General features: G+C 47.4%; 1 protein-coding gene across 2 annotated transcripts in view; it reads left to right on the top strand.

Annotated features, from left to right (window-relative positions):
* Positions 1–13,703, top strand: part of LOC127625292 (estrogen-related receptor gamma-like) — a 35,037-nt gene that overhangs the window by 9,162 nt on the left and 12,172 nt on the right. For both annotated transcript variants that reach the window (XM_052100493.1, XM_052100494.1), the window contains 3 exons: positions 6,272–6,663; positions 6,899–7,015; positions 7,144–7,257. In XM_052100493.1, coding sequence (XP_051956453.1) covers positions 6,279–6,663; positions 6,899–7,015; positions 7,144–7,257 — 616 coding nt within the window. In that variant the 5' untranslated portion in view covers positions 6,272–6,278. The remainder of the gene's footprint in view (positions 1–6,271; positions 6,664–6,898; positions 7,016–7,143; positions 7,258–13,703) is intronic.

Genomic DNA, 13,703 nt, shown 5'->3' with positions numbered 1-13,703 from the left:
CAGCACACTGGCCAAAGCTGCAACATATCACACATATGCAGGGAAAAGGGGAAGTGTGTGTCTGTGTGTGTCTGTGTCTGTGTGTGTGTGTGTGTGTGTGTGTGTGTGTCTGTGTGTGTGTCTGTGTGTCTGTGTGTGTGTCTGTGTCTGTGTGTGTGTGTGTGTGTGTGTGTGTGTGTGTGTGTGCGTGACCAAATGTCCCCATAAGGATAGTAAAACTAAACAAATTTGACCTTGTGGGGACGTTTTGTAGGTCCCCATGAGGAAAACAGCTTATAAATCATACTAAATGATGTTTTTTGAAAATGTAAAAATGCTGAAAATTTTCTGAGAGGGTTAGGTTTAGGGGTAGTGTTTGGGTTAGGGGATAGAATATATGTTTGTACAGTATAAAAACCATTATGTCTATGGAAAGTCCCCATAAAATGTAGAAACACAACGTGTGTGCGTGTGAGAGAGAGAGAGATTGGTTGAGGACAGATGAAGGTGGAAATGTGGAGGAGACAATGTATGGCCACAATACGAGTCAGTTAATTGACAGTAGCCTATATAATATACAGTATATTAATCATGTTGTATTTGTTCAGGTCCACAACCACGAAGAGCTGCTAGTGTCTGATTGTGTTCCCTGCTTGGCAGTCATTCTGCAGTTTGGGTAATTTTGTATGTCCTAATGGGAAAGGCTCTTTGATAAATGCATAAAATGGCAAGATCAGCAAATTTAAGGAATGATATCATAGGTCAGTTTGTCTCTGAGAGGCGCTCATGAAGTTTGGGGGCCGTAGAGTGGTTAAGAGTAGGGCATCTCATGTGGAGTTATAATTAGAAGATTGGTTCTTCTCACTCCTGGATTAATGACCATAATATGGTGTGGGCAGAGGCAATAGCACTGGTATTATGGACAGACTTTGAGTAGAATTTGACCATCCACACATGTGCTTTCTGCTCATTAGGAGAACCCTCTTGATACAGCTTCATCCATTTTCATTAGCTATGCAAGCTGCCCTGTAGCTGCTGCCTCAAGAAAATGTTGCCTCAAGACTAGCTGTTGTGTTTTAATGGATTTACACTGCAAGATTTGAAGTTAATTTACATGTATTATTATTATTTTGTACACACATGCATACTGTTTACTTTGTTCAGAAAACATAATATTTTGTAAACAATTATAGATGTGTACCATTCAGTGGTCATTGTTACCATCTAGTTTACATGATATGCAGTACTGCTGCACCCTATACATATATTACGCAGTCTGCATAGGGCACCAAGAAACTCCATCGGGTGCCCTCACACCACGACACCCCCCAACAAAAACATTTATTGAACACTTGACCAATCTGCACTTGTACACTTAAATTAAAAATGTATAATGTAAAAACATATTGTATAAATAATGTATAACAAATATATTAAATAAACGAAGCAGGTGTTACGAACTGCTCCGAGACACGAAGGTTGAGATCCAAATGCAGCTTTAATTAAGGGGCAATCCAGACACGTAATCCAATATTCAGAGCATCCAAGAGAAGCACAGGCATAACTAGGGATGGGTATCGTTAATTTCTCCAGTACCGACAGCAGAACTGATAACGTCCGAGCTTACCAAAGCCAGTCCTTCAATAGCCTATAGTGCCTTGGTATCTTTTTTATTACATATTTCTCTGCATTGAGTGACAACCCTCTCAAATATAAGACACACAAACAGAACAAATAAAAGTCTCAGATTCACTGTCTGTAATTGCAAAATTCTTGCTTACTTATTGTGACATGATAGCAACCCTTCTGCTGTGATAATGCAACTTCAACTACGCTATCAATATCCAAAGTAGCCGAACGTCATGTCACCTATCGCGTTTGTCACGTTTTTTCTCGAAGTTCGCAGTAACATATCAAAAGTTTTTAATTAAATATAAAGGAGTTATAAGAATTTAATCCTTACCGTTTTCTCCAAGGAACTTAGCTCCTTCATTAGGCACTGGATGAGGTCTGCTCACTCTGCTGGAAAATGACTCTAGGGGCAGCGTGCGTCGAACACGTGTTCCACAACAACACTAGGCTGCCCACAGATGTGCCTGCCTAATAATCGGCTTGATATACTTGGATATTGGCCGATGCCGATTATGTTAAAAAATAAAAAAAAATCGGCCGATTAATCGTGTCGCTAAAACACAAGCAGTTCGGCTTTCTCATGCTGCGTTTCCACTGGGGTGGACGAAATCCACTCAAAGGCGCTCACAGCGCTAGGAGAGAGCTTGCTCCGAACCGCTGCCAATCCTACGATCCACCTTGCGAGCATGACACTCGGCTTTCATAGAAATTAATTGAAAACGCTCTCAGCTTCGCTCAAAATGCGCCAGTGGTAACGTAGGGTCAGACTGGATGAACTTGCTAATGCTAGCTGCCTTGCTAACGATTAGGCTACGTCGGACACCGGATTGATTCCATCCGCACCGCAAGACTTCATGACAACGGTTGCGCCCTCTCATCGTCTCTAATGAAGAGTGCGACAGAACAAATGTGATGTGGACAACAGCTCTGATCTTTCTGCGCTGTAATCTTGAATATTGTTCTCTAGCAACAAACATGCATAATTTCTGCCCTGTCCTGCTCTGCACGCATTGCCTCTTTTCCTTGCATGTGTGTAGACATGAAGTGCCGCATGAGTTAACGTGGTTTCAAAGCTCTTTTTAGACCATAAAGTTTTTCCCTTCTAAATGTATCTTTATTAATCAGCATTTACGAGCCTGTAATAATAAACAAATCAATTTCTGTTCTAATTTTGTGAAAATGAATTAGATGTCTGGAATGGATAAGGAAAGACTAAAATTACTAGTTGGTAGATTAGTCTCTCACTTTAACGAAAATATACAAATGTTTTTTACATTTTAAAAAAAACTTTTTCTAAATTTTCTCTCGGGACACCCCTGAACCCACATTCAGCATCATTCCACAGTCACAAGTATATAAAAAATATTTCATTTTAATGTAAAAAATATTCCAACAAATACTGGACTGCTGCCACTATGCTTCAGAACAAACAGATGATCTTTTAACATTCATTTTCAATTGATAAACAGTAAAAGACGGTAAAAGCTCCCGCAGACCCCACTGCTTTGGCCGTCTCTGGACCCCCTGTGCAGTTTTGTAGAGATTATTTTGACTGTTTAGAATTTATTTTTTCTTCTATACTTCCATCAACTTTGAAATAAAAAAAAGAAAGTGCAATGTGTAAATGTATATCGTGATTAATATCGATATCGAACAATATGAAAAAGATTATCGTGATAACAAATTTGGCCATATCGCCCAGACCTAATTTGAGACATATCATGATTAACGACATCTAAATGTATTGCCTGTGTAGAGCTACAGTTCTGTGAGCTGATTACTGCATGAGCATACAGATGTGCAAGCCTAGAATACCCTATCCCTTGAGTAGTGTTGGGAAGTTTGATTAATTGTTGTGAATTGGTTCATTTTTGTTTAGTTGAAAAAAACAAAACCCAATGCAACTTGCAACAGTACTTGAAAATGAACACAGGGCAGTGTGCTCAATACACTCACTCTTCACCACACGTCACTGCACTCGATTGCTGTCTGCTTAACATGCTTTTGCATGTCAACTAAATGAAAGGAAGTGTAATCATTTTGATCAAAACAAAATCATACATTTAACACAAGTACATTACTTCGTTACAAGAAAATGTGATCAGAAGTGCATGACTCTTATGTGACCCTGAATTGATGCTATAAAAAAGTGAAGCCCAGTGAAAATAACAGGCGCTCTTATTGTTTTACATACTGTAAAATGAATTAATAAATAAGTATCTGTATTTCCTTTACTAATTAGGCCACCTGATATATATATCTTTTTTAATAGATTGTTATACATAAAATAATGAAATAAATAAATAAAATATTAAATACATTATACCAATTGAAATAATAATAATGATGTGACATAATTTGAAAGTGTACACTATGTGTTACCAAAAAAAAAAAAACACAAAACCCAATATTTGTATTATTTGTATTATTTGCTTAATTTGCTCGATGCAACTTCAATGCATTGCATAATTTATAAGTTTTGTAAATAAAATCATCAGGCTTACGCATCATGAACGTGAGACCAAACCTTGCATTTCTTAAATTTAAGCAGAGGAAGGACTATATTGGGGCCTATAAAATGAAAATGTGAAGACAGAAACTAATTATAAAAGTGGTATTGTTATTATATTTAAAAAAAAAAAGTTAACACCTAATTCATGTGACTAAATTATTCTGACAGTGTGACTAAGTTGGAACTCCTTTCAGTAGGTTCTTATTGATTCAAATTCTGTAATGTCTTGGAATTTTTGAAGGCAAACAAATCCAGTTATATTTTCTTAATCTAAATAAATAAATAATAATATATATTTTTTCTTTTTAGGATTTACGCATTTCTATTTAATCCAAATAATTAATGTTTTGTGTGTATTTTGCATTTGCCCTTTTGAAAATTTTAATGTATTTATTTATTTGGAGCACGTTTAAGAGTTCGAGACCGGTCTGTGAATAAAAACACACCTGCTTTGCGCTCGCGCTGCATTGTCCATTGAGCCGTATCCAGGTGCAATACAGGTGCATTAGTGGAGGTTGTGACTTCACCTGTCTATTTGATGCTGCTAAATCAGATACTTCAGATGCATCGCTAAACTTCAGTATCAGATGAACTGAGGTACAAATGCATACCAATCTGTATAATGGAGTCCAAATGAACATTTTAATGCAAACAGGAACTTGACGATAGATTTGATTAACATTACTGATAAACGCCCCCCATTTGTAACGTAACGCCCCCTCTCTACTAATTTGCTCTCAGCACCTCAAGCGTCTTTTGAACGCCCACTGGGGGCAGTACCGTCCCCGTTAAGAACCCCTGGACAATATAAAAAGGGGCTTTTGAACTCAATATATTGTATGTTGTATTCTCATATTATTGAGCAAGCCTACAATTGACAGCACTCTGTTTTACTTTTGAGTTCGTCAGTATGTCCAGTCTCAGAGGACGCATTATTGCGTTCCGTCTGCGCTATTTTTAATTGTCACTCTATGTACATGTGTGTGCTGATGGATGTGTTTGGAGCATCTCTGGTATTTTACCTTTCAAACGGCACATTTTTAGGATGCTGTATCAAGTTATAAGTAGTGGATTACTGATCCCTGTATTCTGTTGTGCTTGCTCCTAAGTGAGCGATTCTCATTCTGTAGCTGTGCTGTGTGTTGAGGCGAGCTGCCACCTACATGTTTAGGATGTATAGGATGTATAGGCAGATTTCATATATAAAATCAGTGATTAAATGACTTATGTTTACTCACTGAAATTAGATGATTTCCTATTAAGTCAATAGAGACATTGGAACGTTTGGGCATAGCAGTATGGCGGCGCAGTGGTTTCACTTTTTGTCATGAGCAATCCAATTCTATATTATATATCAGTGATATAAACACATAATTTTTTATATAAAGAATCACACTAAATGAATGCGTTAAATCGACAGCCCTAAAAATAATATAAAAATAATTAATCATCTGTACATTAATTCCATAGTAAGAAATGTTCCTACCATTTCAGCAATTCAAGCATGACATACCACCATGATGTGGCAGAAGGGGTCAGTAAGCGCTCTTGCTGTTCAGCCAACATGAACAACAGGCAGCAGTCTTCCACAGATGCGCTGTTCACTCAAAGACTGCTGGACTGAGCACAAAATAATACAGGGATCTCAGGATGTGTTTTTCAATGTTTCAAACTTCATACTTTAGATGTCAAAGCGTAAACAGTCATGTGCACAACATTTGCGCACATTAGATAAACATATTAGAATGCTGGTAATGATGTTTACATGCACAGAGAAAACAGGGTAAAGTGCAGAAATCTATGCCTGCTGATTGTTTTTTACCATTAACTGTTTATGAACTTAACCTTATAAAGGAAAACAGTTTAGGCACAAGCACGGCCATATACATGGTAGACTTATTAAGTTGTAAGATCATGCATGTAAACTAACTAATTGTTAAAATACAAGAATGGACAAGTTCCAAAAGGAAATTATCGGTAGTCACACTATCTCTAAATATGGTATTGGTTCATGCCTAGTAACTGCATATGTTTTGTCCTGTCACTTCTTGCTGCTTTTAAACGTCTTGTTTTAAAGGAGTCTTTGTGACCTGAAAGTGACGATGAAGCTAAACAGCAAAGGTCCCTCTTTTTTCTCCACTCTTCTAGAGAGATCATGTCTTCCAGAGAGAGACACTCCGACCTTTACATAAAGGCTGAACCCAGCAGTCCCGAGGGAGGAGGAGGTGGTGGTGGGAGGACCAGCCCTGGAGGTGCCTCCACAGACTCCTCACAAAGTGCAGGAGGTGGATCCAGAGGAGAAGGCACTGGGCGTTACTCCCCGCCCCTGTACACACCCGCACTGCGATGCCATTTTAAGGAGGAGTGTGCAGATGGAGCCGAGGAGGGCTCTACAGGTAGCGGGGGCGGCCGCTGCAAGTATGCGCTAAGCACACTTCCCAAAAGGCTATGCCTGGTGTGTGGAGATGTGGCTTCTGGTTATCACTACGGAGTGGCTTCCTGTGAAGCCTGCAAGGCTTTCTTCAAAAGAACCATACAGGGTGAGCTTATCATACTGTGTAACAGATTCACTTGTCATTGCAGATAACGTTTTAATTGGCCAAAACAACCAGTTGTGTCTTTTGTGCGGTTTACAACTGGTATTAAGATCTGTCTTGGGTGATCTGTTTACAACGATCGACTTGGATCACCCAGAACGCATCTTAATAGCAGGTGTAAACATGTTATTTGAGTCCTTGAATGCTCATCTAACATCATAAATTTTATCCACTTTAGGCAATATTGAATACAGCTGTCCAGCCTCCAATGAATGTGAGATCACCAAGCGCCGCAGGAAGGCCTGTCAGGCATGCCGCTTCACCAAGTGCCTCAAAGTAGGCATGCTCAAAGAAGGTGAGGTGGCACCTGGGCAATTTGATCAATCCTTTCTCTGTCTAACAATACCCATGTACCTCAGCAATGTTCAGTGTGATCTAAAGGCAATGCCTTTATGTGTGTGTGTGTGTGTGTGTTTGCTGTAGGAGTTCGCCTGGACCGGGTCAGAGGCGGACGGCAGAAGTACAAGAGACGTCCAGAGGTGGAGAATGCCACGTACCAGAGTGCACCAATACCGTTAAGGAAAGAGGGAGAGAAAGGTAATTCAATGTAATATTTAATATTATTTCATAACTAGGGATGAGCATTTTGACTACTCGAGTACGAGTACACAGATCGGGTGGCTGTGGCTCAGTTGGTACAGTGGGTCGGCCACTAATCACAGGGTTGGTGGTTCGATTCCCGGCCCACATGCCGAAGTGTCCTTGGGCAAGACACTGAACCCCAAGTTGCTCCCAATGGCCTAGCACCTTGCATGGCAGCTCTGCCGCCATTGGTGTATGAATGTGTGTGTGAATGGGTGAATGAGTCACAGTGTAAAGGCTTTGAATACCGTTAAGGTTAAAAAGGCACTATATAAGTGCAGACCATAAATCTACTCCGGTAGGTGGAGCAAGATTAATATGTGCTAATTTTAAATATTTTTGTACACATGCATCAGTCTGACATCCTTGGTCATTGCATCTTGCTTTTTTTTTCTTCAGTATCTCGTTTCAGGTCTGACATTTCATTGCCTCCTTTCCAAATGGTAACCGGTTACAAGAAAAAAAAAAAAAAGAATGGTGAATAGCATTCTTTTTATAATCACAGTACTCTATGCTAAGGGTGAGTGATATACCACTTGCAGTGTTGTCAGATCTGGCAAGAGAATCAAGCGACCTGGTCTGTAAAACAAGCCCAAAATAAGACGATCGCCTCATTAAAAGCGAAAATAATCTATCCAATTATCTCCTGTGTGGGGGATTGATCAGCATATAAATCATAACATGAATTGCAGGCTATATATTAGCCTATATAACATTATTTATTTTCAATAAATGTATCCTTAATATTAAAAATCTCCCCAAAAATAATGAAAATATTTCAAATATACAGCTGGGCATCTAAAACAAGAGGCAAACCTAATTTTGCCTAATTTTCAGGCAACTGGAAGTGATCCAAATACGATAATGTAGAGATTAAACCCTTCAGTCTATATGAAAAAATACTGGAATAAAATAATAATGTTAACAACCGGTTACCAGCATTTAAAACGTTTGGTTACGTATGTAACCTCCGTTCCCCGAGGGAGGGAACGACACGTTGTGTCGGAGAAGCGACACTAGGGGTCTCTCTTGAGCGCCGATATTCACCTCTGATCTATTGAAAAGGGCCAATGGGAGCCCGCCCCCGGACATACGGGTATTTAAGCAGGGCAAATACGGGAGTTCATTCAGGATTTTTCTGAGGAGCCGGAAATGGTCCGGCCACAACAGTGGCTCGGTTCAGCGACATGGCGGAGGAAAGACACAACGTGTCGTTCCCTCCCTCGGGGAACGGAGGTTACATACGTAACCAAACGTTCCCCTTCTGTCGCTCTCTCCACGTTGTGTCGGAGAAGCGACACTAGGGGACCCATTCCAATCTTGCCATGCGCTGAACCGTGTACGTGAACCGCCGATACAGAGGCGTGGCAGGGATTTCATCCAGTGCCGCGCATCGTCTGTACCTGGCTGCATGTACCCTTCCCCAATGCCCCATAAGAACATCGGGATCCTTCTAGTTACCCTGGGAGGGGAACAAGGTGATGTTTGCCAACATGGGAACAGGCCAGCCTGGCTGGGCCTCTTTTCTCTCTATGTTTCTCGCATAGAGCAATCACGGCCGGGGCCCTTACATGCATATAGGGAAGGGGGTCTTACCCAGACCCTGCGGAGACCACACCTGCCCTTTTTCTTGGGGAGGAAAAGTGGTAGACACGTCACACAGCCGTCTTAGGGCTCGTGTGGAAAGTATGGCGCGGTGGTAGATCCAGCCTCGAAAGGGGGGAGTTGCTACAGCACGGCGACCGGGGCAGCTGTAACTGCCTAAGGGAGACACGGGGGTCCGCTCGTAAGGGGACAGAACCGTGGAATTACACACAGGGGGAGTCCGAACAGGAGGCCTTCTTATTTTACCTGTGGAGCCCCTATACCAGTACAGGGTGGCCACCAGGGTACCCGCAGTGGCTTGGGTCGGCGAGTTCCTCCGCTGAACCGCGGACCCGGAGGGCTGGGGAGGAATCGACCAGGGTCCCGACTCGGAGTGGGGCGCCCTGGGAAGAAGGCGCACTACTTTACCTTGACATCAGGAAAAGGGTGCTGGGCGCAAGCGATCCACCCGGCCGGTCGGTCTACGTGCTACCGAGTTCTACGGGCTCGGACCTGAGAAAACACGAGACGCAAACGACTCAACGCGGAGGTTGTAAAACCTCGCGAAGGTGTTGGGTGTTGCCCAACCTGCGGCTCTACAGATGTCTGCTAGGGAGGTGCCCTTGGCCAGTGCCCATGAGGACGCAACACCCCTTGTTGAGTGAGCTCGGACCCGCAAGGGTAGGGGCACAGCCTGGGTGTGATAAGCCAGTGTGATGGCATCGACAACCCAGTGGGCGAGCCTCTGTTTGGAGACGGCATTCCCTTTCTGCCGTCCCCCAAAGCAGACAAAGAGCTGCTCAGAGCGTCTGGTGCTCTGTGTGCGGTCCAGGTAAATGCGCAGGGCGCACACTGGACACAGCAACAAAAGGGCTGGGTCTGCCTCCTCCCGGGGCAGCGCTTGCAGGTTCACTACCTGATCTCGGAATGGTGTGGTAGGAACCTTGGGCACATAGCCCGGTCCCGGTCTTAGTATCACAGACGTATCTGCCGGACCGAACTCCAGGCAAGTGTCGCTGACAGAGAACGCTTGCAGGTCCCCGACCCTCTTGATGGAGGCGAGCGCGATCAGCAGGGCCGTCTTAAGAGAGAGGGCCCTGAGTCCAGTTGATTCAAGTGGCTCGAAGGGAGGTCTCTGGAGTCTCCAAGACTACCGAGAGATCCCAGGAGGGAACTAGGCCTGGCCGGGAGGGATTCAACCTCCGGGCGCCTCTCAGGAACCTGAGGATCAGGTCGTGCTTGCCCAAAGACTTGCCGTCAACAGGATCGTGGTGGGCGGCAATGGCGGCAACATAAACCTTGAGGGTGGACGGGGACAGCCTCCTGTCCAGCCTCTCCTGTAGGAACAGGAGCACTGACTTGATAGCGCATCTCTGCGGGTCTTCAGTTCGGGAAGAACACCAATCTGCGAACAAGCGCCACTTTAGGGCGTGAAGGTGCCTGGTAGAAGGGGCTCTGGCTTGGTTGATTGTATTCACAACGGTCGCCGGTAAGCCGGCTAGCTCTTCCGCGTCCCGTCCAGGGACCAGACGTGGAGGTTCCAGAGGTCTGGGCGCGGGTGCCAGAGCGTGCCCCGTCCCTGAGAGAGGAGGTCCTTTCTCAGGGGAATTCGCCAGGGAGGAGCTGTCGCGAGAAACCTGAGTTCCGAGAACCAAGTCTGAGTGAGCCAGTAGGGGGCCACTAACGTGACTTGCTCCTCGTCCTCCCTGACCTTGCACAGCACCGGTGCAAGAAGGCTCACTGGGGGAAATGCGTACTTGCGCAGCCCCGAGGGCCAGCTGTGTGCCAGCGTGTCTGTCCCGAGGGGAGACTCTGTTAGGGCGTACCAGAGCGGACAGTGGGAGGTTTCCTGGGAGGCAAACAGGTCTACCTGGGCCTTGCCGAACCGTTCCCAAATCAGCTGGACCGACTGGGGGTGAAGCCTCCACTCCCCGCCGGGCAAGCGTTGTCGTGATAGCGCGTCCGCTACGACGTTGAGCTTGCCGGGGATGTGAGTGGCGCGCAGCGACTTGAGTCGCTGCTGCTCCATAGGAGGAGACGGCGGGCGAGTTGTGACATGTGGTGGGCGCGTACGCCGCCTTGGCGATTTTATGTACTGTGGTGCTGTCCGATCTCACGAGGACATGTTTGTCCCGAACTAACGGGAGGAACTTCCTGAGAGAAAGAAGGACGGTCAACAACTCCACGCAATTGATGTGCCAACGCAGCGGGGCCCCTTTCCAACGGCCCGCTGCTGCGTGCCCGCTGCACACGGCACCCCACCCGGACCGGAAGGCGTCGGTTGTGACCAGGACGCGTCGGGACACCTGCTGCAGGGGCACTCCTGCCCGTAGAAAGCAGAGGTCTGTCCAGGGTCGGAGTGTTTTGAGGCAGGCGGGGGTGATCCTTACCCGATGCGTGCCGTGGTGCCATGCTTGTCTCGGGATTCGAGTCTGGAGCCAGTGCTGGAGTGGTCTCACATGCATCAACCCCAGCGGCGCGACCGCCGCAGAGGACGCCATATGCCCCAGGAGCCTCTGGAAAAGTTTTAGAGGGACCACTGTGCCTGGCTTGAGGGAAGCGAGGCAGTCCAGCACCGACTGAGCACGCTCGCTCGTGAGACGTGCTGTCATTGAGACTGAGTCTAACTCAAAACCCGAGAAAAGAGATGCTCTGAACCGGAGTGAGCTTGCTCTTTTCCCAGTTGACCTGAAGCCCCAAACGGCTGAGGTGCCGGAGCACCTGATCTCTGTGTGTGCATAGTAACTCTCTCGAGTGTGCTAGGATGAGCCAGTCGTCGAGGTAGTTGAGAAATGCGGATGCCGGCTACTCGTAGCGGGGCAAGGGCCGCCTCTGCGACTTTCGTAAAGACGCGAGGGGACAGAGACAGGCCGAAGGGGAGGACTTTGTACTGGAACGCCTGGCCGTCGAACGCGAACCGTAAGAAGGTTAGGTGTCGTGGCAGAATTGAGACGTGGAAGTACGCGTCCTTCAGGTCTACCGCTGCGAACCAATCTAGATGCTGAACGCCAGCCAGAATATTTCTCTGCGTGAGCATTTTGAACGGGAGTTTTAACAAGGCCCGATTGAAAACTCGCAAGTCCAGGATTGGTCGTAAGCCGCCGCTTTTCTTGGGTACAATGAAGTAAGGGCTGTAGAAACCCTTCCTCATTTCGGTTGGAGGGACGGGCTCTACCGCGCCCTTGGCTAAGAGGGTCGTGATTTCCGCGCACGCCCCTGAAGGGGGGCGGGAGCCGGGCAAACTGAATTGCGTAACCGAGTCGAATGGTCCGGTGCAGCCAGCGTGATGCGTTGGGAAGCGAAAGCCATGCTTCCCAGCTCTACGCTAGGGGCACCAAAGGGACGAGTATTTTGGACGTACCAGGCGGGGCCTCGCAGCGGGGCGGAACAGGTAATGCAGCGTCGGGCGGCTTCGTTGCGGCCTGAGGCTGAGGTGCTGAGAATAGACTCAAAGCACTTACCTTGCTCCGTGCACCCGGCAGGGGGCGGGTTCGTGACTGAGGAGGAGGTCTGATGCTGGCGTCCTCTGGACTCGTCTGAACCGGCCGGCCGGGGGACAGTCGTGGGCAGGCGGAAGGCGGGATCGCCGCGTCCGGTGTACCGGGACTGTCGTAATCTGAAAGCAGATTGCCGTGAGAACGGCATTTGCGGGCCAGGTGACCCAGAGGCAAAGGAAATAGCTCTATTATTGAGAATGTGAAAAATGTAAAAACAAAGGATTCTCCTCCCGGCCCTCCACCGGGGAACGGAGAGGTCTTACCACCTCCGGAGCTAACGTCTCGGTCTCTGGGTCGGTGGTCTCAGGAGCGCCTGGGAGCCTTCCGGGTCCTTGAGGGGGTCCGTGAGACGAGGGGGCATCCCCTTTCTGCAGGGAGCTCAACGCGGGGCTGAGAGCTAGGCCTGCTCTCGTTCGTTGAGGTGGAGCACCACTTCCTTTCTTCCTTGAAAGCCGCAGGAGGACGCCCTCGGCGAGCAGACAGGGCATGGCCCCTGGCGGCAGGTTTGCGGCGGGGCAGGACGTGTGACCTGGCCTCCGTCTGTTTCTTCACCACTGAGGACTGCTGGGTGGAGTCGTCAGGTGGTGTCGCCGAATGGAGCTGGGAGACTGTAGAGTTTTGAGAAAGTGTGCTTTGTCTACCTCCTGCACTGCGACCAGATCCAGTCCATTTGTTATGTTTCTGGACCACGAGGGTGGACATCGCCTGTCCGAGTGCAGTTCCTGCAGCACGTCAAGAACAGGACTACCCAAGTGCAAATCTTGAAGTGCCTTGGCCCGGTGGACTTGCAGGGAGGGGCCATGGCATGCAGGGGGGGAGCGGTCTGGGACCGTTCTACCGCCGAGGGTAGTGAGAGCGGAGGAGCGAGGAAGCTTGGCTCGCTCAGCTCGTTGTGCACGTCCGGGAAGGAACAGGGGGTGCGCGGCTGTGGGCGGCGCACCAGCCCGTGAATCATCAAGCCCGGGGAAGCATAGCGGATCTCCGTGCGTCAGGCTCAGACTGGGCAAGCAGACCCGTAGGTGGCGGCCCAGGCGAGTTATCCGCATCCGATGCCGCTGTGACGCTCTCCGATGCAGCGGTGATGTCGTCATCCAATGTCCGGGAGCTCCAGGGACCGGGCGGCCGGCCGTTAGGCGGACCGCGCTTATCCCGAGCTCGTGAGGGGAGCAAGCAAGCGTGCAGGGGGGGGCGGGGGGTTTCGAGCGGTTTTTACCCGGCGAAACGCAGCCCGCCATTATCCCGGGATCATCTTCATCGCTCGCGGCGCCTGCGTCAATCCCGTAGGAAGGAGGCGAGCAGCGGAGGGCGGCTGAAGCGGCT

Source organism: Xyrauchen texanus, chromosome 31 (genome assembly GCF_025860055.1).
Source record: "Xyrauchen texanus isolate HMW12.3.18 chromosome 31, RBS_HiC_50CHRs, whole genome shotgun sequence".
Lineage (NCBI taxonomy): Eukaryota > Metazoa > Chordata > Actinopteri > Cypriniformes > Catostomidae > Xyrauchen > Xyrauchen texanus.
The sequence above is the reverse complement of the archived record's forward strand: the minus strand, read 5'-3'. Positions and strand labels throughout refer to the sequence as shown.